General features: G+C 41.3%; 1 protein-coding gene across 1 annotated transcript in view; it reads right to left on the reverse strand.

The window, feature by feature from the left end:
• Dnah7 (dynein axonemal heavy chain 7) overlaps window positions 1-26,299 on the reverse strand; it is a 248,100-nt gene that overhangs the window by 36,198 nt on the left and 185,603 nt on the right. The window contains exons 52-56 of the mRNA XM_051154521.1: window positions 22,074-22,207; window positions 20,889-21,224; window positions 9,864-9,990; window positions 8,178-8,372; window positions 6,622-6,714 (exon numbers count right to left, since the gene is read on the reverse strand). Coding sequence (XP_051010478.1) covers window positions 6,622-6,714; window positions 8,178-8,372; window positions 9,864-9,990; window positions 20,889-21,224; window positions 22,074-22,207 — 885 coding nt within the window. The remainder of the gene's footprint in view (window positions 1-6,621; window positions 6,715-8,177; window positions 8,373-9,863; window positions 9,991-20,888; window positions 21,225-22,073; window positions 22,208-26,299) is intronic.

Below are 26,299 nucleotides of genomic sequence, written 5' to 3' on the forward strand. Positions count from 1 at the left end.
GCTGGGTTGGCAGATTTTTTTGATATGAGAATTTTCTCAGGGCCAGGTTGAGAAACGAGAACTCTGTGGCCTGGGGTCTCTGCAGGAGGGGGACACATGCTCTAGTAACGTCATGTTCAGCCTCATCCATACCAATCCTTGTTTTCCAAGGACCTGTACCTGGCATCTCTGGGTTCACTGTGACCCAGGTATGACCTGAATGGATCACATCACATTTTCTGTTCTGATCCAGCAAACTGTAGCATGCTCTCTGTTCTTACTTGCTCTTTGTTACTTGTCACGACCGCTCCAGTGGAGTCTGTGTGACAAATGATACTGCACAACCGGAGGCTATGACCCCTACCCAAGGGAAAGCCTCCTGGAATGGGGCTGATGTTCCTGCCCCCTTTTCTTCTTACTCATTTGTTTTGGAACATGCTGTCTTTGTTTTCTCTTTCTGACCTCCTTTCTCACCAGAACTTTTCAAACATAACTGTGTTGCTAGGAGACACCCTAACTTGGGACTGCAGCCAAGGGCCATTCAGGTTCCGCTCCACTTATTAAAACAAACATGGCTGAGAATTAATCATCAGTTAATAGTTTATATTATGACATACAAATAAAGTGTTTAAGAAAGCTCCAGATAGTGATAAAAAGAGCTAAGAAAAAACTGTCTTGACTCACAGATGTTTGGCACAATGAGAGAACTGATACCAATCTAATGACTTAAGAATGATGATTCAAGACTGATGACATTATTACTCTACATCTCGTGTTTTGAATTGTATGAAAAAAAAAAAACGTAACCACAAAAACACCCCTCCCCCCATTTCAAAAAATGTGTACAAAACCCTAGCTTGCTTGCCTGAAAAATACACTCAGATTCAAACACTACTCTGGGTTTGTCAACTTGCCTATCTTTGCCCACCAATGCTTCAAGAAGCCCCACACCCAAGGACCTATACCCGACTGAGATGGTCCGCGGCAGCTATTTTTGATGTTTTCTTCAGAACTCAGTGAAACTTTGGGAAAGAAAATCCTAACTACAAAAAAAAAAAAAAAAAAAGAGAACATAGACTTGAAGAAGGAAGAGCAGCAGACAGGATCCAGCTGACCTGGTATAGTCACTTTCTTGACAGTTCTTCCTCTGTCTTTGAGATTCTGTGTGACGATCATTTGAAACATTGTTTAATAGGTGAGAACAAAGCTAACAGATCTTTTGCCAGGTAAGCAACATAAAGTTCTACGCTGGGCTCTTCAGATTTATGCCACACCAGTGCGGAAGTCGCATCCCCTAGTCAATGTCAAGCCTGGCCATGGGGTCAAAGGGCAATGTTCCCTCTCTGACTTCCTAAGAACAGCACGTGTGCACGTGAAGCTGAACTTGAGATGCACCCACAGCCCCTAACACAGCACCAGATCCCCTGAGAGCTTTCTTTCTTTATTGCTCTCCTTGCTTTGCTAGCTATTTAATTTTCTCCTTTGAATATAGGACCACCAAGCAGAACTAAGAATGGCGCGCTGCAGAAATGCCAACAGACTCCTTCAAAGCCTTCTTTGAAGAACCAGATTTTTATTTCGCAGACACTTGCAGTTTTGGAAACTCACATTCCCTTTGATAACAAGTTACAGCTACAGATGGTCATATGGCTAACATCATACATATAATTTATTTAATTACCTAACTTCAGACTATGTCTCAGGCAGTAACTACCAAATGCATCTTTAACACTGCTCTGGAACATGTATGTCTGCTCAACTTTTGAAGTCACAAATACCTGCTGTCTGTTTCTTCATGCTGCTCTCACAAACTTGACAGTCCTACCACACAGACCTGCTGTGAGCACCACTGGAAGAGCTTAGGTATCATGGAAGGTGGGCAGTGAGCCAAGCATGAGGCTGTAGAAAGGAACACATGCTACCTCAGGGGAAGGAGTAACGAGAAGTGTTTCTGAAGGCCCCATGGTCCTGCCAGCAGAATGCCTGCCATTATACAAGGGTGGGGCTGCACATACACACGACACCCCCCCCCCCCAGCAAGGTAGCGACCCCACATGCCTGGAATAATTCCTCAACTACAGGAGCAATTTACAAATGTTCAGTATCTAAAACAGAAACCAGCCTCTGACACAGCTACAAGTGCCTCCCCAAACTAGTTGTATGTTCTCTGCAATATCGAATGGACAAGATTTATGAGTAAAAATCATTGGCATGTCATAATGCATTTTAAAGTCAGTGCATGTGTGTTCCTCATATGTGAATGGCCAGGAATGTTGAGAGCCAAGGGAGAAATATCCAGACTTTGTATTTATTTATTTGGTGGTGGTGGTGGTGGTGGTGGTGGTGGTGGTGGTGGTGGTGGTGTGTGTGTGTGTGTGTGTGTGTGTGTGTGTGTGTGTGTGTGTGTGAGCTACAGCATGTATGGAGGTCAGAGGTCAGCTTCCAGGAGTTCCCTCCCTCTAGCATGTGGGACCTGGGGATTGAATTCAGGTCACTAGGTTTAAGGCAGGTGCCTTTGCCCATGGGATCATCTTGATGGCCCTAGTTAAGAGTTCTTAATCTGTTTTCAATACTTCTTGGACTCAATGTGTGTATGGCAAAGGCATAGATGAGTAAAAACAAACCTGTAAGTGCTTTGGGAAAAGCAGGTGTGGTGGCACACTCCTACGCCAGCATTCTAGAGGCTGTGGCAGGGAGCATCTTGACGTTGAGGTCAGCCTGGCCTACGTAGTAAGACCATCTCAAAAGACTGTCTCAAAAACTAACAACCAAATGATAACAAGGACCTATCCAACAATATGGCATGGACTGTTCATTCATATTCAATATCTAATAAACAAACCGAAAGTCTCCAGATTAAACTTTTATGAGCATTAGGTTCTAATTCCAGAAACTTTAAACAACAAAACATCAAAGAATAAATTCACACATGAACATATATACATACATTTATGTGCATACACACACACACAAACACTTAGTTGATTTCTAGACAATTAATTCATGCTTCAGCAAGTTTAAATTATTACAAATGTCAACTCACTGCAGAAATATTTAAAAAATCCTGTAAAAATTCCTATAAAAATATAAAGATAATTTCCCATCTTGGGCCTTACTTATCCTTGTCTTTTTCTTTACCATTCTTTTCACAAAGGGATTTTTTTTCTCCCCGTCATCAGATTAAAACAACAAAATGCTGGTTGGTGATAGGAGTAGCCCAGTTTTTGAAAGCAGGACCTGCAGGTTCACCTGCACAGGTAAACATGGCTGCTTACCCCGGAGGGCCCAGTTAGGAATGTAAGTGTCTCCCCTGAAGGTAGGAGGAGAAATCCCGCAGCTGTACTTTTCAAATGGTGACTGAACAAAAGTTGCTTGCTTCGCAAGAGGAGACTGGGCTCACAGGGTGAGAGAGACCCCCGTCTGCATCTGCGATCCAATCATTCTGGCAGTAGCAGAGATTACAGACTCGGTTAGGCAGCCATCTTTCTGAAGGCAGGCCCGCGCTTTTTCTACGCATGCTCTTCCATTCAGTGCTGATTCCTATAGAATTTATCTAAGGTCAGAGACGCTTATTAGCTTGCATCTGACACGTTTCGTATTAAAAGCTGATGGACTCGCTTTTTGTTTACACTTCGGAGTGCCAGCAGCTCCTCATGTTATGAGTGGACTCCGAACACTGCACAGCTCAGCGCTTCTCCAGCTCATTTTCCCGCTGCTGACTCAGCAAAATCTTTCCAGTTTTTCTAATTGGCAGCTGAACCTTCTGACCCAGTGATTCTCAACCTTCCTAATGCTGTGGCCCTTTAAGACAGTTCCTCATGTTGTGGTGACCCTCTCCCCCCCCCCCCCCCCCCCCACCCACCACCACCATAAAATTATTTTCATTGTGACTTCATAACTATAATTTTGCTACTGTTGTAAATTGTAATATAAATATATGACATGTGGCTTATCTGATATGCAGCCCCTCTGATAGAGGCATTTGATAACCCTTCCCCTCCCCCCTCCCAAAAGGGTCAGGCCCACAGGTTGAGAATCACTGTTCTGACCATTCAGTACGAGGGCAGGGTTTCAGGTGGAGAGAATGAAAGGGGATCCACCTCCCACAACTCTCCAAGAAGAATGTTGTTAATTTTCCTGGTAGGTGTGTATATTATTATGTTTTAACCTAGAGATAGTAAAGAAATGAAAGGTACATACACTATCGTCTCAAATGTTAGTCCTTTATAGTACTGTTCTTCTCCTCGCTAGGCAAATACCATTCCACTCTGAGAAACCACCCTTTTAAAGGTAGAGTAGCCAAATAGCAACATACCGTATATAGCTTCCAAAAGAATCAAGCCACCACTAAAACCTGCAGTACCCGGACACACTAAGTGTAAAGAGCATGAAGTTTCTGGGTAAAACTGTGGCATTCCAGTAACTATTTTCCCATGAAAGACATGGGTGTGGTGGTACAGTTAATGGCGACCGATTAACTGCCTCACTGAGGATGGCTGGGAAATAGCTGTGGGTGTAAATGATTTCCCAACTGCAGTGGCCCAACACAAGTGGGCTTATTTCTTGACTCTGCAGTTATCTGTGATCCAGGCACTCTCTAGGTGCGGGCAACAGTTAAGCCTTATGGCACCCCAGCATCAGCCAGGGCTCTGCACTTTTGATGGCAGGAGGTGTCTGGGAAAAGCTCACAGTGGCAGCTCAATCATACGTTCAACTAGCCAAGGCTAGTCTGTATTCACCATCTTCACTTTAGGTGTAGCTGATGGAGAAAAGCTGAAATATCAGCATCATTTTGTAATTTTTCTATCCCCGTCTCCCTCTCCCCAAAAAGGGGGGGAAATCCTACAGGAAGATTGTGAATAGATTTGAAAATGTTGTAAGACAGAAAGCTAAGGTATGGGACAGATCAATATGAAACAGGCACTTAACCAAGATTGAAAGAGCACCCCCTACCCCAAAGAAAAACCTCCTCAGCCTATGGAACTTCTATATTTAAAAAGATGAAGGGCTGGAGAGATGGCTCAGAGGTTAAGAGCACTGGCTGTTCTTTCAGAGGTCCTGAGTTCAATTCCCAGCAACCACATGGCAGCTCACACCCATCTATAATGACATCTGATGCCCTCTTCTGGCATATAGGTGTACATGCAGATAGGGCATTCATATACATAAATTTTTAAAAACTTTTAAAAAGATAAGAAATATGGAAAGTAATATTTGATTTCTTGATAGTTTAATCTATTTGCAGATTAAAGTGTTAAGTTTCAAAAACTAAAACTGTGGAAGGATGTATGCATGCAGATGAAGCTGTCACAATTAGGAACAGGCTCATTCACCACGTTTGATGCCAAGATGAAGGGGCGATGAAGACTGCAAGGATTTCCTTTCTCCACTCTGAAGTGGGAAGGGAACATCTATGAAGGACTACTACGTGTTATCAAAGGCCATAGCTGCTCTGGTTCACAAACGCCAAACAAGTGCTCATTTACTTCAGCCCCAGAGAGCAGAGTTGTGACTTTCATAGGCCATCAGCACTTTGGAGGCTATGTCGTCTATTAAAAAAAAAAGTTTAAAAATATATATTACATGATTGTTTTGTATTAGGATAAACCTAATATAGGCTGGAGTATATTCTGACATTAAAACATGTGGATGGAACTCTAGCCTAAGATTGGGCCCTGGCTAGGCCTTGCAAGCTGGAGGCATGTCGGCTGATCGACTGTGGCTCTGAGGAAGAAAAGCCTCTGTGCCAGATCATCACTGATACACACACACACACACACACACACACACACACACACACAATTTTTTTTTTTAATACTATCACCATTTAAATGTTCCTTTTATATTGGGGAAGAGTTGGAATGCCAACATTTTCTTTGAAAAACTTCAAATTGTGGAGTAATTATGTGAAACTTTGTGTTATGTTTTGTTTTGCTTTTTTGGTTTTTCAAGACAGGATTTCACTGTGTAGCCTTGACTTGACTGTCCTGGCACTCCCACTATAGACTAGACTGGCCTCGAACTCACAGAGATCCTCCTGCCTCTGCTTCTGCAAGTGCTAGGATTACGGGAGTGCACCACCATACCCGGGTGTGTGAAACTTCTGTTTGTCACAATGGGCAGTTACGGTAGTTCCCCCAACAACCTACTCATGTTACCCTGGAATCTCTGGAAATACAGGTCAACAAATAGGCTGTAATACAAATGAGAGAACTAGCAAATGCTGAAATGGCAGTTTTATACGTGGTATGTAAATACCTGCTTTGCTGATTGTATACTTATTATTTAAAGAAATTTAAATAATATTATTAATATTGTTAATACCATCAACTCGTTTTACCAAAGTAATAAGATAAAATAAAAAACAAGGCTACAGCATACAAGAGAGAAGTCTGTAAGGCAGAGGAACCAAACATCATGAAGAATAATTCTAAAAAAAAAAAACATAACACTGAGATGCATTGTATTAGCTATTAACCCAGATGTTTGTATAACTATAGATACGGTTTAGGAAATCCCTTAGAAGGAGGTTGGGTTGCCCCTGCAGATTCCTGGCCCCACCCTGAGTCTATAGAGAATGGCAACTTTGGCTGGGCTGTGCAGCGTGGGCAGATGAGCACTCCTCCCAAAGCCCACACTTGCCTTGTCTGGCCTCAAGCAACGAATAATAAGCATCCTTTGGAAGTCATTTGTTTTATTCTCCCATTCTTCTGGGAACATTTCATGGTGCGGCTCCTAAGATTATAGCACATACGGTAAAGTCAATGTCAAAGACTATTTCTAAAGTAATAATATTTTACAAATAAGCATAATCCAACAGAAGACATGTAATTCCTGAAGTCAGATCCTTTGAGTAAGTTTTTATTTTATTTAAGCTGTAGGAAGATTAATGTTAATGTGTACACCTCTGAAATTTCAGAACAAGCTATGTGCTTTCTCTCCATGGCTCAACACGGTGAATACAATTGCAATTTTGAACTAAAAAGAAATACTTGCAAAAAGGTGTTTGTTTCTATGGAAGAGTTTTATTAGGAACAAAGAGGAATCCACAGCAGACCCATCCTGAATGAATGGATTCAGTTTCTCGCCATCACACATGGCAGCGGGCTGCCGCCTGTCTCTCTCTGGAAAGATCCAATGTCTCCAGACAGAGCATCTACCTATTATATTCAAGAACAGTAAAAACCCTAAGAGCAGAAACAAAGGAACAGGAAATAGTAACTGGGAACTGGGAAAGTTCTAACTTTTATACCCAAGTAAAGCTGAAAAAGGTAGGAATTGCTACTTATCTCAAAGGGGGAAACAAACTGCATTACGGCATGTGCAAACTATCAGTGTCTAATTAGAAAGTCTGGGTTTCATAAAAACTGTTTTAAAATGCTAGCTTCCCCCTTTCCTCCAATGGTAAAAGTATCCGTGAGCTTATATTCCGCGCTGTGAAAACCTACAATTTTGGTCCATCTCCTATAATGATTGCACAAATCTAAATGGAAAACAGAAAAGAAAAACTGGTTGAGGAAACTCAGCAACCCCTTTTTAAAGGCCACGTGGCTCAGAGTTTTATATCTTTTCATATTGCAAGGAATTTGGGGAGAATCACAAGCAGGAAGGACCAGTGTCTTAGAAGGCTAGGATAACAGCCACTGAAATTTGTGCTTTAACCACTGATTGATTGTTTAAGACTAATTGACAAACGGTGGAGGTGCATATTTAACATATCAACGCAGACCTGGCCTCCAGCTTCTCCCAGGAGCCCTCAAGCCCCTACCTTTTACAGGGTATGGCGGACATACACTGCCTTCTACCCTGAGCTCTCCGGCCCAGGGGCTGGGCTGCCCTTCGCCCTGAGGCTCTTCCCTATATAGTGCAGACACTTTGGCTATCCCTCGTTTTCTGTGTCTTTGGCCTCCTGGCTGCAGCACCTGATGCTCCTCTCTCCTCTCTCCCCACATGGTTCAGGCTCATGACCACACTGGACTCTCCCACATGTGTCTGCCTCTGGCTATGCTCTCCCACAGATCTACAGTAGACTTTCTTCTCCACCATACCTAGGAGCAGTCGCTTCACTTCCTTTCCTTTTTCTTCCTCTTTTTCATTCCCTTATGGGCTCTTGCTTTTATACGAAAGTCAAGATATGCTGTTTAACATTATCTTCTCCATTCAAAACTTTGGAAGTAGAAAAGGGGGGGAAGACATACCATGCTGTCATACACTCTTTTCCATCCATCCTTCAAGCGCATAAACTCCCTGCGAATGGTCTTGAAGGCAGCTAGGTCATCTAGTCGACAGATCTCATCCCAGGACTTCTGAGGGAGCCACGTGCAAGGGTTGGTGTAAGGGTTGTCCAGCCCGATGCCACCAGTGAGCAGAAATCTCCACTCTGATTTGTTAATCTGTGGGAAACGAACATTGCCGAGAGTCATGCAGAAGACATTCCCAGTTAGTTTACAGCCATTGCAAAAGAGCAGAGCTCCTTTCAGAATCTCATGAAATTCCACAGCTGGACTTCTATTTAGTCACACACACACACACACACACACACACATACACACACACACACACCAACTACCAAATATGACCAGTTTAAAAAAAATCGTTCCATTTAAGCAGCTACATTTTGACAATTTTCTCCAGAATTACTAGCTTAAATATGAAAGCCTGAATATATTCTACTTGGATAATATGTGTTCTTCAAAATGGATGATTGCAGTCCCCAATATTGGCTCTGAAAAACCATAAAAAGGCAGAAAATCAACAGTTCACCATGCTTTTATTTATTCTTTATATGGAGCATTTAGGAAAAATATTTTTCCTAATTCCATCAAGATATTAACATATGAAAATTTCCCAGTTTTGAGTATATAAATGTATAAAAGACTATGCTGTTCTTCTTTCATTTGCAAAGTACTTCTTGAAAAAAGGGAATTTTAAGTGAGTCTATATTTAAGTATGATGGTTAACTCCAAATCGTTTGAGTTGAATAACTTATATAAATTCTTCAAAATGAGAATAAATGATTTAGTAGAGTCATATGCATGGTCATGTGAGGTTCCAACAGAAGTGAGTTTTTTGGTTTGTTTGTTTGTTTGTTTGTTTGTTTGTTTTGTTTGTTGTTTTAAACCAGGGTATTGCTGTGTAGCTCAGGCTGTCCTCAAATTCACTGTGCAGTCTAGGCTCTGCTCAGACTCAGTCCTCCTGCCCTAGCTCCAAGTGCAGGGATAATAGCTGTAACCACTACACCAGGCTCTAGAAACTGAAATACCTAAGAGTTTAAGTGATAGTAACATACTCTTCCTAATTTTATATTAACTACCATGAAATTCAGTCTTGTAATGTCTTGCCTTGTCCTAATTTCCCTGTCTGGTTTTCGTCATTCTGTGTGTATGAATATGGTCTATATGTATGTATACACATCCTATCTGTATGTATATAGGCTATGTGAGTGTATCTATGTGGGTTAATAATTAAATAAATGATACCATGATGGCATTACATAGTAGACAAGCATTATCAGGCTTGGAGACATAGAAGAGGGGCTTCTCCCTCATGGTAAGCTTTAGTCTCACCTTCAATTTTACCACATAATATTGTGAAGGTTTTGGGACTTTGCTGAGGCTGAGTCTGGAAAAGCTACTCCTCCTGATCATGAGAATCCAATTTCTACCTTTGGCCAGGGAAAGGCATGATAGATTAGGACACTCTATGTTATTATTTTGTCCTCTAGCAGTTACTATGAGTGGCCCTCCAGCTGTGATCTGCCTGAGTTAATGTTTCACTTGTACTATTGAGGGGCAGAGGGTGGTAGACACTGGCATCATGGCCCACCCTTAAGACCATCTCCCGTAACTGTAGCATCTGAGCCCCTACCAGCGGACTCTACTGACCGCATTGTCATGTAGCAGCAGATTCACAGTGAGACAGAAGGAAAACAACATCTTGTCCTTTTCAAACAGTGACCGGCACACGTTGACGTAGAGCGAGTAAGTGAAGTGATCCTTGAGAATCTGAAGCCTAAAAGGCAACAGGGCAGAGATGAGGAGACGCAGACATGGCCGCCGCAAGGACCATGCCAAGCCTTTTAGATGTGTGTCCTATCGATTTCTATCAAGTCCCACCCAAAGATCTTCACTCATTGCCTTCACCATTTTGAGGTAGAAGAATTTGAATTGAATTGCATTTTACTGTTGACTGTTTTTTTTTTTTAAACTTGCTCTTTCATTTTTTTAAAAAAAGTGCTTGGTGTCTTAATCCATCAAAAAAATTACAGACTTTTTAACTACAAAGTGTTGTCTTAGGGGGCAAAATTTGACCTACGTATAAAGCAAACACTTAAAAATATTTTATGCTCAATTAAATGAATACAATTAATAACATGTATTAAATAATCGGCAAATACTAATAGTGTTCCACAGGGCACATGAATCTGTCAAAGTTAGAAAAATCAGTAGGTTTGACTAAACAACATTTCTCTTTGCCACAGCGAGAAAACACGAACATATGAATAATCAGTGTAGCACGTGTGAGCTACATCCATAATAATTCCTAATGTCAATATAATACTTCATTCATCTTAATATGATTACATAAAATAATCATTGAAATCAAAATTTTAAAACACATCTATTGCACAGACACAAAAAGCATCATTTTAGCCGCTGCTGACAGAAAACATTTGTAGAGAGATAAAGACTGGCATAGACGAATGGCTGAAACCTTCTAAGCAGATCAACTATCTGAAAAAAAACAACAGCATAGCTTATTAGTAATCAAAATTATACTGGTGTTTCTTAATGGAGTAACAAAAAAAAAGTCTTCCATTTGTGACAAGATCTTAGCTATTTTGGACTGCCATCTTTGCTTTGACTCATCCTAATTAGTGTTTTGGTTTTTTTTTTCTTCTTCTTCTTCTTCTTCTTGTTCATTTCTGTAACTATTTTACCCCATGCCAGCACTGCCATCAAGAGAATGACAACAAATGGATGTGTCATATTTCTACTTAATCATTCTGAGGGGAAAAACAGTGTAGGAAGACAGAAGTCCTTGAAATACAACTCAGTTTTAGATTTAAAATAATCACTCTATTCCTGTTTCCACTGCCATGTCAATAGATCTTTCCATACATGAAATCGGTCTGTCCTGTCGTTGTATAATTAATTAATACGAAGTGACACAGAATTGGTCTTTCAAGAATAGAGTTTAAAAGTGTACACTCCAAGACACGTTTCTGTTTTCTCTGGTACATAAAAACAAAGGGGAAAGTGTCTTAATGATCAAAATGCCAAAGGGCGGGAACAGACACCCCACACCGCCAGCAGCCTGAGGTGTTCCCTTGTACTGTTAGGAACCTCAGTTCTCTTGGCTTCAACGCTAAACTAAATTTAAGGACTAGACAGTTTACAAACCAGAGTTGGTGATTTTATTAAAGATGTTTTAACAGAGGCTTAAGCACAAATGAATATTGAGACACTCCAGGGCTTCCCAAGAGAAAGCAGGGGCCAGTAAGACAGACCCAAGTGTGGTACAAAGCTTCTCTGGGGGAGAGTAAGCGATTAATTGTCTTAGCGTTAGCCATATACCATTTTGGTGCTCAAGTTCTATCTCAGAGGGTTTCTACTGTCTTAGTTGGGTTTCTATTGCTGCGATGAAACACTGTGACCAAAACACAAGTTGTGGAAAAAGGGTTTATCTGGCTTACACTTCTGCATCTATAGTACACTGAAGGAAGTCAGGACAGGAAGTCAGGCAGGGCAGGAGCCTGGAAGCAGGGGCTGATGCAGAGGCCATGGAGGGGTGCTGCTCACTGGCTTGCTTCCCTTGGCTTGTTCAGCCTGCTTTCTTATAGAACCCAAGAGTGGCACAACCCACAATGGACTAGGTCCTCCCCCACTAATTACTAATTAAGAAAATGCCATACAGCCAGATCTTATGGAGGCATTTTCTCTTTTTTTAAATTTAATTATTTATTCAGATTACAACTCAATTGTTATCCCATCACTTGTATCTTCCCATTCCTCCCTCCCTCCCGCTTTCACCCTATTCCCCTCCCCTCCCATAGGCTATCTTGGTAGCCTGCTTACTCTTTCTCTGACTGCCATCAGGCCTCCCCACCAAGGGGAGGTGGTCAAATGTGGGGTACCTGGAGGCATTTTCTGAATTGAAATTCCCTCCTTCCAGATGATTCAGTTTGTGTGTGAAGCAGACACTGAGACTAGCCAGCACAGTTACCAAAAAAGTTTGTTTTGTGTGTTTTGTGGTTTTTTTTTTTTCTTTCTCTGTTACTATGACAAACACTTGAGATGGCACCAAAGATGCCTTGCATGTGAGCATCTGACAAGGCAAAACCAGGAGCCACTGGTGTTGCACAAGTAGCTTAGCTCATGTCCTTATACAACAAGTCTAAGAAAGCGCAGGTTACAGCGGAAGGGAAAGGCCTTCAGCAGTCATTAGCTGTGCTGCGGTTCTGACCCTGCTGCAGCTCCTTCTCCTTCCAGCATCCTCCTAGCTTCCCCGTCCTTATCCTCTCTCCAAAGCTAACCCAACCTCACTAGTGATAAAGTGGAAAATAAAGTACATTACATTTGAATGAAATATTTCACAGGGGCTAAAAGACTAAAAGTCATCATTCAGTTTTGGTAAGCGACAATGCCATGAAACAATTCATGTTTACCTAATGGAGCTGTATATTTAAATAAACTCATAGGAAAGGAACTTAATAAGGAAAATTCTTAACAGTGTGGACATTTGTATTTATTGTAAAAATATTTATAATGCCTATCAAGTCTTATCAAATTATATGCTCAACATAGTCGATTGTGCAGCTTCTAGAAATCATGCTGCAGAGGAATCTTGGTTGAAGTAGATAGAAGCAGAAGGAAAAGAAGAACATTCTGTGTTCACACATGCTCACACATGTGTGCACACTTACACAAACACACTTATGCAGATAAAATTGCAGTTTGGCCCCCTTAATAAAAGAATACCCTACTTAGATCTTTTTCTGCCGTTGCCTATTTGTTTTTGTGTTCTTTTTAATACTTCCTACGTAAACATAATGCATCAACTTTCATAAATAACAATTTATATGGCAGTTTCACAGTGTCTACCATAATGCTCACGATATATTCTTGGGGTCACACTTAAATGATCATGAAGCATGGCCATCAGAAGGCAAGCATGGAGTACACTTACATACCTCAGTAAGAAAAATAAGAAGGAAGAATAGAGTAATACTAAGGCATTACTGGTAGGCAGGCCAGTGTGAACCGTCCCATGTGTCCTGTACTTTGGGGACAGCTGAGTCTAATAACTGCTAAACTCCCACTGATAGCATGTTTATCAGTAACTGGGAGATCACAAACTGCCTCTCTATGAGAAATTATTCTCTCTTTAATCTTTGATCGGCAGCTAGCTTTTTAATTGGGGCTCCTATTTTATTGGGGGGACAGTGATGAAAAGGACTATCTAGAAGGCTCCCGGTGTAACAAGAGAGTACATACAAATGTTTGTCCCCTGTCAGCTCCATTGCATTCCACCCAACACAGACGTGCACGGATTGGCTCCAAAAGCCATGCACAGGGATGCTAGGGCAGTGGACATCCATTATGGCCCTGGACTGGAACCCAGTATTCTTAAGAGAAGAAGGGACCAATAGTATCAGGTGGTTTGGAAATATGTAAACTATGTTAAAAAAAATTAAAGTGGAAGGGCTTTCTCCTGTTGAAAATTAAGAGATAACTTCGTCACTTCTTTTTTCTTAGAGCCTCAAAAATTACAGAATTTAAATTTTTCAAGTATTATCTACTATCTGATGCTTTTGAACTGTTTTATTTATTGTTGTGTGTGAGAGATGAGTGTGGGTGCACACATGGCCCAGTGCACCTATGGAGGCCAGAGGACAACTTTCTGGAGTCCTTCTCCTTCCACCGTGGGTCTGGGGATGAACTCAGGTTAGGTCTGCAAGGTACATGCTACCTAAAGAGCCATCAGCATCAGCAGTGAAATGTACACTCTAAAACAAAACAAAAAACACTTCAAAACATAGTCGGGACTTGCTTTAAGATCCAGGAAAACCTTAAATGTCAGCCAAGGTCCTGGAAGCCGGTGCTTTGAAACATAAACTCGGTGCCTGTATAAGGACAGGGGCGGGGCCTAGCTACATCCCACTCCTTGCCTGCCTTAAGACTCAAAGTCTGCAAAGTCAGGCTCCTCATACCCAAGTGTGAAAAGTCTGCTCTTCCTCTTGATGAAGTTAATTTGCTAACGCAGATGGTGCCCTCAGTTAGGAGGCATGGTGAGGATGAACTAAGTGTGACTTTGTGCTTGGTTACTATAAGGGGCAAGGTGACTCTGCTTTGCACCCTCGCTGTAGATTGCCTGTGATGCATAGCAGACTCTGGTTTAATGCGTATTCGGTTTTCAAGCTGCTTTCCTCCGCTACTGCCTTTCTGGAGAGGATGCCTAGGTGAGGAGGAGATTTAGGCTTTAATTAGCCTTCCCTAACAATAAGCACACATGGATGAAAATGAAAGCGAACAAAACACTGCTCTACACAAAACTGGTACTCGCGAGTCCCATAGATAGGGGGTGAGTGCAAAATGCCAGCTCTGGAGAACACATGTGGTGATTCTATTTAGACAAACTTCTAAAACAGGCAAAACTGCTGCAGGCTGGACAGCGGCTGCTTTGCGGGACGGAGGGACTGCAAGGGGATGAGAGGTTGCCCCTGGGATGCAGATAACACTCGGTGTCGGGAGCTGGGTGCTAGTTACACAGGGTGGCTCCCTTATAAAAATTCATTTTGTATATTTCTGTAGGCATGCTGCTATATTCAGAAAAAAAAAACTTAAATATGTCTTCTCTATTAGTCTTTTATTCATTATGTTTAGAGAAGCCACACACTCAGCTTTCGTTGCTAACAGACAAAGGATTTTTAACTACAAACAAAAAGCTACATTTGTTTTCGACATTCTTATTCAGTCTCATATTAAGGGAAAAGGGATTTGATTTTCTTTAATTTCAAGGGCTTTGTTACTGGTGTGACAAAAATGAACACCTTGGCTGAGTTCTAGTTTGTTACCAAAAAAAAAAAAAAAAAAAAAAAAAAAAAGGTGAAAGATTAAAAAATGAGTTTGAAGCATGGAATCATTATAACTTTGTAATCCTATACAGAAAAAAAATGTACATTTCAGAGGTAGTCAGAGAAATTTTCATCTTAGACTCCAGCAAATACCTAGACTTTAAACTACATAGAAGATAACATTGGGCTGAAACAGTGGGGGCTACAACTCACATTAGCTGCTGAGAAGGACTGTGGGACACGTGAGCAGCTTTGGGCTTGGATCTCTCTCCACCCACTCCTTTGTGGCCCGATTCATCTGGGCCAGAGAGAGAACCAGCAGAGCCGAGTCAGGTGAGGGCCACAGCCCACATTGTCCACACCAAGGAGGCTCCAGGGGCACCTGAGCAGCTTTTGGCTTGGAGCTCTCTCAGTCTGCTCTTCTCCTGCCTGACCCAACTGGGAAACAGACAGGGAACCTAGCAGAGTGGAAGTTGGATGCAGGCTCCAACACCCATTCTCCATTATCCTAAGGAGGCCTCTGGGGAGACCTAGCAAAGAGCCTTTGGCTTGAGCTCTCTTCACCTGCTCCCAACCTGCCTGGCCAATGTGGAGCACACTCAGACAGTGACCCCATTGGAGGAACCTCCAGGCCTGCTAACACCAGAGACAACCAGAGGGCCAGAGGCCAGCACAACAACACAAGAAACAAAACTCAGAGCCATATGATACCACCAGAAACCAGTGGTCCTACCACAGCAAGCCCTGGAGATACTAGCACCCATGAAGCACAAGAAAATGATTTTTAAATCTGAGATGATGAAAATGAAAGAGGCTTTGAAGGATGAAAATGAATCTCTCAGAGAAATACAGGATGATACAATCAAACAGATGAAGGAATTGAATAAATCCTATAAAGAATTTCAGGAAAATATAATTAAACAGGAGAAAGAAATGAATAAAACTATTCAATACCTAAAAGAGGAATTAGAAGGAAGAAAAAAAAGCCAATCTACAATCTGAGGCAATCCTGGAGTGCGAAAACCTAGGGAAGAGAACAGGAAATGCAGACACAAGCAACACTAACAAAACACAAGAGATGAAAGAAAGAATCTCAAGCGTAGAAGATATGACTGAAGTTACGGATACACCAGTCAAATGAAATGTTAAAAACTAAAAAGTTCCTGACGTTAAATATCCAAGAAATCTGGAACACTATAAAAAGAACAAACCTAGGAATAATAGGAATAGTAAAGGAGAGGACTCCAAGCTCCTTGGCCTAGAAAACATACTCAAAAAAATCAGAGGAAAAACCTTCCCCAATTTAAAGAAAGAAATGCCCATAAACATGCAAGAATCCTACAGAACTTCAAATAGATTGGACCAGAAAACAAAATCCTCCCAGAACATAATAATCAAAACACTAAGTGTACAGGACAAAGAAATAACATTAAAAGCTGCAAGAAAAAAAGGCCAAGTCACATAAAAAGGCGAACTTATCACAATTACACCTGACTTCTCAACAGAGATTATGAAAGCCAGAAGGATCTGGACAGATGTCATCCAAACACAAAGAAACCACAGATGCCAACCCAGATTACCATACCCAGCAAAACTTTCAATCACCATAGATGCAGAAAACAAGATATTCCACAGAAAAATCAAGTTAAAACAGTATCTAACCATGAATCCAGCCTTACAGAAGATACTAGAAGGAAAACTCCAACCCAAGGAGGCTAACATTTGCAAAACCAAAAGGAAGGAAACTCTCTCTCTCTCTCTCTCTTTCTTTCTTTCTCTCTCTCTCTCTCTCTCTCTCTCCACCAACATAAAAAAACCAGGAACTAACAACCACTGGTCATTCTATCTCTCAACATCAATTGCCTCAACTCCCCAGTAAAATGACAAAGGCTAACATTCTGCTGCAGATAAGAAACACACTTCAGTAATAAACATAGACATTGCCTCAGAGCAAAAGGCTGGAAAATGTATTCTAAGCAAAATGACCCAAGAAACAAACTGGAGTAGTCATTCTAGTATCTAATAAAATAGACTTTCAACCAAAACTAATCAAAAGAGTTGGGGAAGGACACTTCATACTCATCAAAGGAAAAATGTACCAAGATGACATCTGAATCCTGAACACGTATACCCCAAATGCAGGAGCACCCACATTCATAAAAGAAACATTACTAAAGTTTAAATCACACATCAAACCCCACACATTAATAGTGGGAGACTTCAACACACCCCTCTCACCAATGGACAGCTCATTGAGACAGAAACTAAATGGAGAAATAATGAAACTAATAGATGTTGTGAATCAAAAGGACTTAATAAATATCTACAGAACATTTCACTCAAACACTAAAGAATACACCTTCCTCTCAGCACCTCATAAAACCTTCTCCAAAACTGACCATATACTTGGTCACAAAACAAATCTCAACAGATACAAGAAGATCAGAATAACCCCTTGCATCTTAACCGACTAGCATAGATTAAAGCTGGAACTCAACAACAAAAGAAAAAACAGAAAGCCTACAAACTCATGGAAACTGAACTCCTTACTCAATGATCTCTGCATCAGAGACAAAATTTTAGAAAAAGAAATTAAAGACTTTCTGGAATTCAATGAAAATGAAGGCACAACATTCCTGAAGCTTAGTTCATAGCACTAAGCTTAGTTCATAGACTAAGCACCTTCATAAAGAAATTGGAGATATCTCATACTACAACCTAACAGCACACTTGAAAGCTCTAGAACAAAAAGAAGCAGACACACCCAAGAGGAGTAGATGGCTGGAAATCATCAAACTCAGGGCTGAAATCAATAAATTTGAAACAAAGAGAACGATTCAAAGAAACAACAAAACCAAGAGCTGGTTCTTTGAGAAAATCAACAAGATAGATAAGCCCTTAGCCAAACTAACTAAAAGTATTCAAATCAACAATATCAGAAATGAAAAAGGAGACATAACAACACATTCTGAAGAAACCCAAAGAATCATTAGGTCTTACTCTAAAAGTCTATATGTCACAAAATTTGAAAATCTAAATGAAATGGACAATTTTCTTGATAGATACCAACCACTAAAATTAAATCAAGATCAGGTAAGTATACTAATAGTCCTGTATCTCCTAAGGAAATAGAAGCAGTCATAATCAAAAGTCTCCCGACCAAAAAATCCCAGGCCAAATGGATTCAGTGTGGAAATCTACCAGACCTTCAAAGAAGAGTTAATACCAATTCTCTTCCAACTGTTCCACAAAATAAAAACAGAAGGAACATTACCAAACTCATTCTATGATCCACAGTCACCTTGATATCTAAACTACACAAAGACCCAACAATAAAAAAGAGAATTTCCGACCAATTTCCCTTTATGAACACTGATGCAAAACTACTCAATAAAATACTTGTAACCCAAATCCAAGAGCTCATCAAAACTAACATTCACTATGACCAAGTAGTCTTCACCCAAGCATATAGGGGTGGTTCAGTATACAGAAATACATCAATGTAATCTATCATATAAACAAATTTTTTAAAAAACCACATGATCATCTCCTTAGATGCTGAAAAAGCATTTGACAAAATCCAAGCCATGTACCTAAACATAATAAAGGCTATATGCAGCCAATAGCCAACATCAAATTAGAGAGAAACTCAATGAAATTCCCTTAAGTCATGGACTAGACAAAGCTGCCCACTCTTTCCATATCTCTTCAATGTAGTACTTGAAGTCCTAGCTAGAGCAATAAGACAACTGAAGGAGATCAAGGGGATACAAATAGGAAAGGAAGAAGTCCAATCATCACTATTTTCGGATGATATGATAGTATGCATCTGTAGTGTGCCACCACTATCTGACTGTCTATTGTGTTAACAAAGGTTGAGATGAAGAATTTTAGTGAAAACAGGCTCAGTGGAACACACCTGAAATCCCAGCACCTGGGGAGGCAGAGGCAGGCAGATCTCTGTGAGTTCGAGGCCAGCCTGGTCTACAAAGCAAGTCCAGGACAGCCAAGGCTACACAGAGAAACCCTGTCTCTAAAAACAAAAGACAAACAAAAAGAACTTCAGTGGAAGGGAACATTGTGAAATACAGAGATGAAACGGCAGGGAAAAACACCCTTTCCGTGCAAGCCTGAGGACCTGAGTTAAAAGGCTGGGTGTGATAGTGCATGATTACAAAATGGAGGCAGAAGCAGAGGAACCCCTCTACTATCCCAGACCAAGTAACCTGGAGCACATATCACAAGAGTAACTGAAACACATGCAAAGTGTGGACCAACTCCAGAGGTAGTCTTTTACACTGATGTGTGTTCTGTAACAGGCTCTACCCACGCTCAAGCCTGCCCCCTCCCTCTCTCTCTCTCTCTCTGCGTGTGTGTGTGTGTGTGTGTGTGTGTGTGTGTGTCTGTCTGTCTGTCTGTCTCTCTCTCTCTCTTTCTCTTTGTGTGTGTGTCTCTCTCTGTCTTTTTCTTCTGTGTCTCTCTCTCTGTCTCTACCTCTGTCTATGTCTCTCTGTCTCTTTCTGTCTCTGTATCTCCTCTCTCTCTCCTCCCTCTCTCTCTCCTCTCTTTCTCTCTCTCTCTCTCTCTCTCTCTCTCTCTTTCTCTCTCTCTCTCTCTGTCACACATACACACATATGAAAATAAATTAAAATCCTATCTCCAAACTTCAAATCTGGTGTAGAAAACAGATGTACATGTCTAATTAACTGAAAACACTAGAAACAAACACCTGAAACATTAGAAACAGATGCCGAACTGAAAACTTTTCTTACTAACAACAAATCAAATGAATTTTATTCTCTCATTGACTTAAGGTTAAACAAGATCTTAATACTTTTGCTTTTATATATTAGTCAATGGTGAATAAGATATTTTCTATCGATAATCATAATATAAAAAGAAGCTGTGTGATTATCAAAAACAATCAATTATCAGATTTTTGGGTTTTCCCGGGTACCTGGCAGAGTTTCCTTGTAGTATACACAAATGCAAAACTACAGTTTTGGAGGTGGCTGAGAGTGTCAGCTTATTACTGGAGAACACAAAGCCTTTTACCATCCCTCAGTCAATAAGAGATTCTAAAAATGATAGCTAGAGCCACCTGTTTTCTTTTTGTAAGATATTACAGAATCATATTGAAAGGATCAATAATCGCTCAGGACAAAGGTGATTCATTTGCCCCAGAGACACAAAGGGCAGGGCATAAGAGACAAAGACAGAAGATGAGGACGAAGGAGAAGGGACAGGGAGCAAGGGTCAGGAAGAAGGGGCACTTGGGTTGGGGTCGCAGGGACAAGAGCCTCTGGATAGAGAGGAGACCAATGTAGCCCATAGGAAAACAGTAGTTTATAAAGGTAATATGGGAGACCCCATGTTAGGGTGAGATGTTTAATTTTAATTGGGCATGTTAATTAGGGGACACAAATAGGGTTTTTGATTGCTAGACTTCAATACTTTGATAGCTGGACCATGGTGGTCAGCCTCAGGAGGAGGAAGTGGCCAAATAAGGGAACAGACCCTGGTGGCTAGCTGTAGGAATGTAATCTAACAGTTTTTAGCAAGGCAGAGGGAATGAGGGAGAAGGGCAGGGCCTGCCAGAGCCATGCTGAGTGTGCCCAGGTTGGCTGGAGTCCCTTCAACTACAGCTCTGTAAACAATTGTTCCCCAGCTAAAGTTACACATACATGTTCTATCTCCAGTGCCCCAGTTTATATTTATGGAAACATGCTGACTCAGGCTCACGTTAAGTTCATGGCTGTGATATCCATGCCATCCTGAAACAATAACCAAAGGCATCATTTTCCCTGATGCGGGTAGCATTTACGTCACGTACCTTTTTAATAGGACTTCTGATTTCTCTGAATGTTCAATGGACAGGATGAAAAGGTTAATGAACCAGGTCAGTGAGTATTGGTACATGGGTTCAATGTTGGCTAAGTCAGCAATAGAGAAAAAGAGTATGGAAGAATGGATGGCGATGGGACGGTAGCCCATACGGGTGTTATCAATCTTTTTCTCTGTCTCCTCCGCTACTTCCTGCTTTTGAGAAATCTCATTAGCCAGCGCCTTGGAGGAAGATAATATCTTAATCGCGGTCTCATCTTCTAATATATTGCCTTCCGAAGATGAAAGAACTTCTAAAATCTTGTCTTCTATTTCCTTTAACTGCCTAGAAGGAAGCACAGCTTTCTCAGAACAAAAAGAAATGGTTTAAAAATCACTTGAAATATGCAGTCCTTTCTAAGAAAGACCTTGTAACCTAAAGAAATGCATTGGGCCATGACAAATAACTGAAAAGGGGATGCTGCGAAATTAATGTCTTATCTTGTGAAATGTCACCAAGACATTGCCTTCCTGCTCCATCTCCCTCACTAATGACCACCCACCTGACACCTTGAGAGAAATGTAGTGAGGCAGTCTCCTCTGTCACCTAGTACCTCAGCTCAGGGTGAGCACAAGGTGAAGACAGTTTCTTTCTGGATTTTTACATGACGTAGAGAGTTTTTACTGCCGTAGAGATGCTATGAGCAGAAAGAGTCAACATTCTCTCCTTCATCCATACCATGCTCCAAAGAAAACACATTGCCTTGGTTGCATAATGGACACAGAAACTTTGTGCAGGCCCTTCATTGAGGAACTGAAAACCCACGCCCACGTCTGTGGCAAGCCTCCTAGTTCTTCCTATGTCAGAGAAAAAGACTCAGAAATGTAGTTTTCTAATTAATGCAGAACCTCTGTAGGCCCTGCATAAATTCCCAGCCACTACATCAAGCAGCTCACACTTGTCTGTAACTCCATTTCCAAGGAATCCTATGCCATTTTTGACCTGTCTGGCTCCTAGAGACACAAACACACATGGCACAAAGACACAGCATGCATACTTAAATAAAAAAAAAAATTAATATTTAAAACAAATTCCTATCTGGTATACCATTCAATCTAACTAAATAGATGCTTAAATGTACTTTATTATAACCACAAAATAAATAATAATTCTGTGTTTCATGATGCTTCAAACCTTTTGTTCTCAGCTCCTTGTAGTATCAAGGCTTGCTTTTCTTCTTCAAGGTCTGGCCTTTCTCGGGCTACCACAATTCCCAAAAGCTGGTCTTGCATTCCCTCTGGAGTTATCATGAAGTTTAATAATGTGACCTACAAAGGAACGAATTTATTTTGAAAATGCATTGCTTTTCCCACTAAGAAAGCTTCTGTGTGCGTGTGTGGCTTGAGGTTCCATTCATTGAACACATGTTGTGGTAGCCATATGTGTGAAAATAGAATTCATAGAGATACAGCTAAAGGGACAGGCAAGATTGACAGTTGGGTTAAAAACCCATGAAAATTTGTGACAGTCAGAAATCAAATACTTATAATAGTGTATTTATTCCAAATTCAAACTGGTCCAATTTCTGACAATTCTTTAACAGTGAAATCAACAAGAACATGGGTGGAGATGACCTTAACACAGATTGGACTGATTCTCATTTCACGGCTCTTGTTGGTATCATATGAAACAATCCTGAGAGAGAAGAGAAAAGAGAATACTGTATTGATATGCTATAAGTGATGTTTTTATGTTACTGTGCCACTGTCCTGCAGGAAAAACACTTGGAAATTTACATTCTAATAGTGCCCATTAAGGGCTATCTGCTGACACCTACTCCATCCAGGTTCCTTGTGGTAGGAATGTGACCTTGCCTTAGGCTGGGCCAAAGGTGAAAGTAGTCTTGGGTGGCTTGACCCCATGGAGACCCCACTGAGATAAAGATCTTAGATAGACTCAGAGAGAGGAAGTTTCGGCCCAAGACAAAAGACAGGCCCCTGCGACTCCACCCTGGAGAATTACGCCAAGGGACTTGCCCAGGGGAACTGATACCCAGAAGGTTTCATTCTTGTTCTCTTTAATCTCTTTTCCCCCCTGTTTAGGATAGTTGGGTTGTAAGGAAGATGCCTTTGCTTAATAAATTCATACTAAAGTTTAATTGTTAAGGAAACAGAGCCAACAGTTCCTAATTAGTGGAGAGGGTGGTGTGGGTGTGTATGCCCATACATTGGCCACACCTTTAAAACACTCCCTTTCTTGCTTCTTTTCAATATATAGGGCAACGTTTTCTGGAAAACTATTCATAGTTCCTGCAACACTCGAATGAGCTCCACGCTTCACAGTTACACTTCACTATGTAGCCCTCTGCTGCCTTCACCCTTCCCAGTCCCATCAGTACACAAGGCAACAAAACAGCAACTGCCCAGTTCTGGTTGTTAGTGATCAGGCACCTCTGCAGCCAGCTCCATGGACTTGGCGACAACAGCACACATCATCGCCAGCCACCAAGATATCACACACCTCCACTGTCGCCAAGAGATGCATGTCTTCTCCCTGTACATGTGCTGCATCACCTCATAAAAGGAACTGTTCTCTCCCCACCCCTCTCCTGCCACCCCTCATGCAGAGGTGGCCTCTGTGGCCCTTCCATTATTAAACCTTCCTTGTCATGCATGGTATGACTTTGTGGGTTTCTCTGTATAGTTCTGCCACCTAAACACCAACACTGGTCACTAAATAATCTAGATACCAACCAATAAACAACTCCTTGAGCATGGACTCCTTTGAAATTCTCACTTTGTTTTTTTGCTTGTTTGTTTTTTGTTTGTATATTTGCCAGTCTGCTGCCCACATGCCTTAGGGTCTGCAACCTTGTCTTCAGCCTCTGCTACTTTCTCTCATGTCTTTTACTAGAACTGCACTGGGACTTGATGGTGGAAGCCCAGGCATAAGGAGTGTTAAATCCCTCCCTGCACTTCAGTGGTTGCTCTACTGAACAGCCTGATACTGGTAATATAACAGATCAACTCCTCATTTTCCAAGATGCCGGTTCACTTCCTCCCAGACACCTCCCCCGGTGTATGCCACGCCCACCCCAGTAGCTTCTGGTGCTTCTTCACTATTCCCAGTTTCTCCATAGCACTTCTCTGATTGGATGCATCCATGGGCTCATTTATCTCTTACCTGGGCCAGGATGAAACAACATCCAGGAGGATAAGGAATTAAAAGTGGTAAATATTCAGGAAATAAAGTAAAAGGGTCTAACCTGAGCCACAACGACAAAAGGGCTTACCCCAGAGACAGGATGCAAGGCCAGACTTTGCAGATGGCTAGCATATGGTTGGGGGAAAGGATGAACAGTGTCAGCACTGTCATTTTGGTGGAATCTCCTGAAGAACTGGCAAGCCAGGAGTAGTGTTTAAATTTTATCTCCAGTAAGTGTTTGAATTGGTCTGGAGTAGACTGTGTCTTTGGTAGGTGATTTGAATGTGCAGCCAAGGCTGAGGAAGACTTCAGGCAGAGGAAAGGTGGGTACATGGGAGAGAGCAGGAAATTCCATCATTCCAACACAGAGCGTGTGAGTAGACTAAAGAATTCAGGTCAGCCAGAGTTAGCCAGAATGCAGCCATGCTGAAACTTTATTAAATATCTATGCCAAGCTGAGACAAGTTAAGAAAAATTTCCACTGCTGTACCCCATTACTTCTACCCCACCCTACTCAGAACCTGCTAGCTCAAGATAGTTCCTAGAATAATCATACCTTCATGCCTACCCCTATCTCACCCTAATATATGCTAAGGCCAACGGCCTCTGGGCTGCTCCCTCACTCTTTCCTGTGCTCCACTCAATCTATGCAATGCCCTTAGAGGTTAATTTTGTTAGCCAGTTAGGTTTTTATTAATTGCTGTTGCTGAATTATACTTCTGTAAAGGGTATTTAAATCACTGCTTTGGGCTACTCAGGGTCCCCAACCCTTCTGATCTTGGTGGACCCCAGCATCTCAACTTAATAAAATTCCTTAGCTTTTTTTTTTTTTCTTTTTTTAATTTATTGTGTATACAGTGTTTTGCCTCCATGTACAACTGCATGCTAGAAGAGGGCACCAGATCACATTGTAGATCATTGTAAGCCACCATGTGGTTGCTGGGAGTTGAACGCAGGACCTTTGGAAGAGAAGCCAGTGCTTTTAACTTCTGAGCCATCTCTCCAGCCCAATTCCTTAGCTTTTGCATCGACTCTGGACTCTGACTCTCAATAGACTCTGAAGATCTGAGTCTAGCAGACTATTTCTAGGGCTCTGAAAAATGAAGGTACCTACCTTTCTATCATGTGTAACCATGAACATTTTCTTTATTATTCACAATGTCACAAATGATCTTAGCCTTAAAAATACAGTAAGATTTGAGAAACTGCCAGCAGCCAACAGAGTGAGCACAGTGCTTGCCCCAGTTTGCATTAGTTCCTTAATCAAAGGACTTCTCTCACTTGGGACCACCCAGCTAAACAGCACTGTGTGCTGTTGACCATTTTGTTCAAAATGTTTAACATAGTTTATATCACAACTTACCTAGATCACTGCAGCAAAATTTCCTGTTTTGTCATACCCAAATCTGAGGGTTTTTTTCCCCTTACCAAGAGAATTAGCAGAACAGAGAAACCCAGTGAGCAAACATGTAAACTGTCACAAACAGCCAAACTCCCAATCAGCTTATTAGAAGAATACTTTGTACAGTAAAGTGGTGTTGGCTTGGTTTTAACCTGCCAGGCTCTGCTAGTCTATGGGACTCTCACACAAATTAGAAAAGGGTACATTCCAAAACTGGTGTACAGACCAATGGTATAGAATGGAGATCGAGACAGAAGCCCTGACAGCTATGAGCGCCAACAAACCAAAACTGTCACAGAGAAAAGACTGTCTCTGCAGCAGGTGGGACTGAAAAAAACTGGGTGTCCACTTATAGAAGTGTGAATTAGAACCTAGCTTTCACCGTGCACAAAAACCCTGAGCCAAAGATTATTGTCAGAGCTATAAATCTGACATTATGAGAGGAAAAGAAGGGGAAAGAGTATAGTCAGAGGCAAGACCTTCCCAATAGAATGCAGGCAACAAAGTCAATGGTTGATGCATGCGACCTCATGAAAGTCAAAACCTCTGCATCAAAGGAAACAGCTGACTGAGTGAAAAGATAACCTACAAAATGGGAGAAAGTCATTACCAATTACATATCTGATAGAGGATTAGTAGCTAGACTATATAAAAGAGAAACCTCTCCTCCCCTTAAAAAATACAACAAGTAAACAAACCACATAATCAAATGGGTTAATGAGCTCAACAGGCAGTTTCCTATTAAAAAATGTTTCAGTTTCATATTTGAGTGGCAGATTGTCAGAGACTATGGATCCACAAAGTAACTGGGTGG

The sequence above is a fragment of the Acomys russatus genome, chromosome 12 (genome assembly GCF_903995435.1).
Source record: "Acomys russatus chromosome 12, mAcoRus1.1, whole genome shotgun sequence".
Taxonomy (NCBI): Eukaryota; Metazoa; Chordata; class Mammalia; order Rodentia; family Muridae; genus Acomys; species Acomys russatus.